This window comes from Salvelinus fontinalis, unplaced genomic scaffold (assembly GCF_029448725.1).
Source record: "Salvelinus fontinalis isolate EN_2023a unplaced genomic scaffold, ASM2944872v1 scaffold_0056, whole genome shotgun sequence".
NCBI lineage: Eukaryota > Metazoa > Chordata > Actinopteri > Salmoniformes > Salmonidae > Salvelinus > Salvelinus fontinalis.
Window position 1 is genome coordinate 302501 of NW_026600265.1, and position 3065 is coordinate 305565.

General features: G+C 42.3%; 1 protein-coding gene across 1 annotated transcript in view; it reads right to left on the minus strand.

Annotated features, from left to right (window-relative positions):
- Nucleotides 1-2151, minus strand: part of LOC129842601 (phosducin-like protein 3) — a 6275-nt gene extending 4124 nt beyond the window's left edge. The window contains exons 1-2 of the mRNA XM_055911230.1: nt 2146-2151; nt 1-416 (exon numbers count right to left, since the gene is read on the minus strand). The exon at nt 1-416 is cut by the window's left edge and continues 177 nt beyond it. Of these exons, the coding sequence (XP_055767205.1) occupies nt 1-416; nt 2146-2151 (422 nt within the window). The remainder of the gene's footprint in view (nt 417-2145) is intronic.
- Between the last annotated feature and the right edge of the window lie 914 nt (nt 2152-3065).

A 3065-nucleotide genomic window follows, 5' to 3' on the forward strand; every position in this document is an offset into this window, starting at 1 on the left:
TCATACGTCTCCACTCTTTCTTCTTCGTCCTCCTCTACCACCTCCTCTTTCACCACAACCTCTAACAAACATTCCTCTTCCTCCTCCTCCTCCACATACTCCCCTACACCTGTAACCTCATACTCCTCCTCCTCTTCCTCCACATACTCCCCTACACATGTAACCTCATACTCCTCCTCCTCTTCCTCCTCATCTTCCTCCACCTCTGACCCTTCTATTATCACACATACATACTCTTCCTCCTCCTCCTCCTCCTCATCTCCTTCCTCACTCTCGCTTCTCTCCTGGTATTCTACATCTTCTTCTCTGTCTTTAACTACCCACAGAGGAGGATCTAAGAGGAGGAAAGGTCTCGGATGAGAAAATTGACCCAACTCTATGTGGTTTATTACCACAGGTCCCAGATCTGTTGTGCTCTACTACAGTACACCAGGTATAGCTGGTCCCAGATCTGTTGTGCTCTACTACAGTACACCAGGTATAGCTGGTCCCAGATCTGTTGTGCTCTACTACAGTACACCAGGTATAGCTGGTCCCAGATCTGTTGTGCTCTACTACAGTACACCAGGTATAGCTGGTCCCAGATCTGTTGTGCTCTACTACAGTACACCAGGTATAGCTGGTCCCAGATCTGTTGTGCTCTACTACAGTACACCAGGTATAGCTGGTCCCAGATCTGTTGTGCTCTACTACAGTACACCAGGTATATCTGGTCCCAGATCTGTTGTGCTCTTGCCAACTCCATTGGCATGACAATGAGAGACAAGGGAGTTGGCATGATAGCACAAACAGACATGGTGTTTGTCTGTCTGTCTGTCTGTGTGTGTGTGTGTGTGTGTGTGTGTGTGTGTGTCTGTGTGTGTGTATTTCAGCCTACTGTGGTTGTGGTTCTTCAGGTCCCATAAGGTCAGGCTCTCAAAGCAGCTCCTATCTCTCCTGGCTTGGTTTTCATTGGCTTGCTGGGAGGTAAACAAACACGTTTACAGATAAACAAACAAGGAGAGTAAACAAACAAGCTGACAACACGTCTTTCTTCCACATTGTAGGAGGATAATCAGGCTATAGTCCTTAAGAGACGTACCCGTGTGTCAATCTAATTAACATAGTTTTAAAAAGTCCCTATCAAAATCTTCTGTTTAATCTAGAGACATATTTTGGGCTGCGTCTCAATCCACCACATCCGTCGACGTCTCCCTTCCACGTCTGTGGTTGAAAGTGGTAGAGCTACAACGCTGTTTGTCAGCTTAGGAGACATCCCGAAAATCGTCTGTCGCGTCCGAATCGTATGTGACCCCACTATGGAAAGGGGAGACTCTCACGAACAAGACGGTGTTCTCCGTTTTTCTCTACGACCCCCACAAATGTCACGGGACTCATCTGAAGGTAACCCGGTACCAGTTATAAAACAAAAAATGGATTTATGGAAGTAGTTTTGTGCCAACAAAATAAATAAATATCTATTTCTTTCTGAGCTTTCTTATATCTCTTACATAAAGGACAGACACTTCAAAACCTTATTTTTTCTGATTTATTTTTTGACTCTGTGTTCTGCTATTTATAAATTATGTTCCTCTCAATGTATTTCTATGGGCTAAAGTAGCGAAGGCCAAAAAATATATATATATATATATATTGTTTTTGATATTTACAGGGGTCCTAAAATTCTCAATCAAGTAGCTAAATGATCCATGGCAGGATCTTCTTAAAACACTTCCATATGTTAGTTTAGACGTTTAGGAGCTAGTCGTATCAGAGCTAAATGATCCATGGCAGGATCTTCTTAAAACACTTCCATATGTTAGTTTAGACGTTTAGGAGCTAGTCGTATCAGAGCTAAAGGATCCATGGCAGGATCTTCTTAAAACACTTCCATATGTTAGTTTAGACGTTTAGGAGCTAGTCGTATCAGAGCTAAATGATCCATGGAAGGATCTTCTTAAAACACTTCCATATGTTAGTTTAGACGTTTAGGAGCTAGTCGTATCACAGCTAAATGTATTGAGTACAATTTAACTATAAATCTGAGAACTTTAGGCAGCAGCCTCTACAAATTTAAACAAATTTAAACTGTCAGAATATAGCTATTGAGCTTTTAATGGGGGGGGGGGGGGGGGGGGGCTTTAATTTAGCCTCCTCAGTACTCACCTGCATTGTTCCTCAAAGATGCTCAGATCAATATGCATGGAAATATGAATATTCTGTCACATGGCAGCACAGAAACAAGTTTACATTCAAATCAAATCAAAACACAAAGACGTGATGTCATCACGGAGTTGAGTTGGAACTGGAACCATTTATAGAACTCATTCTAATAGGTCGTCATCAATAAAACGTCACAATACGGTGGGAGAGCGTTCAATTAGCCTGCTGGGGGGGGGGGGCAAGGAGACCCGCAGCTCCGCTAAAACCATTGACAACGGAGTGCCGTTTTCAACGGATCGATCAATACATTTGAACTATTTAGTTGTAATATCATCACCTCTGTTTATTTAATTTTAGCTTTATTTAACTAGGCAAGTCGGTGATGGCCTAGGAACAGTGGGTTAACTGCCTTGTTCAGGGGCAGAACGAAAGATTATTACCTTGTCAGCTCGGGGATTCAATCTAGCAACCTTTCGGTTACTAGTCCAACGCTCTAACCACCAGGATACCTGCCGCCCATTTATGGGCTTAGCATCAACACTCCAGTTGTCCTCAGTTGACCTGAAATACCACAAAGCTGAAATACCAGACACTAACCAGGTTTCCATTCAACCTTTTTATGCAAGTAAAGTGCATGTCTGATAAATAAATAAAAAGTCAAGACAGGCCTGAAAGAAACAGAACATTTTGTCGATAAACTTTAAAAATGCGACAACAAAAAAATATGCTCGACAAGGTGACATCTTTTTGTGCCGGTAAAATCAATTATGCAAGAAATGCTTGTGGAGCAAATATTGATACAGGCTAATAACCATCATATGGAACTCAACATGGAGTCAGGCTGTGACGTGGTGTCTGGTCCTCCCGCTACAACTCAGGATAACATGCCGTCTATTAGGCTACAGATGAAATAAATGATGATG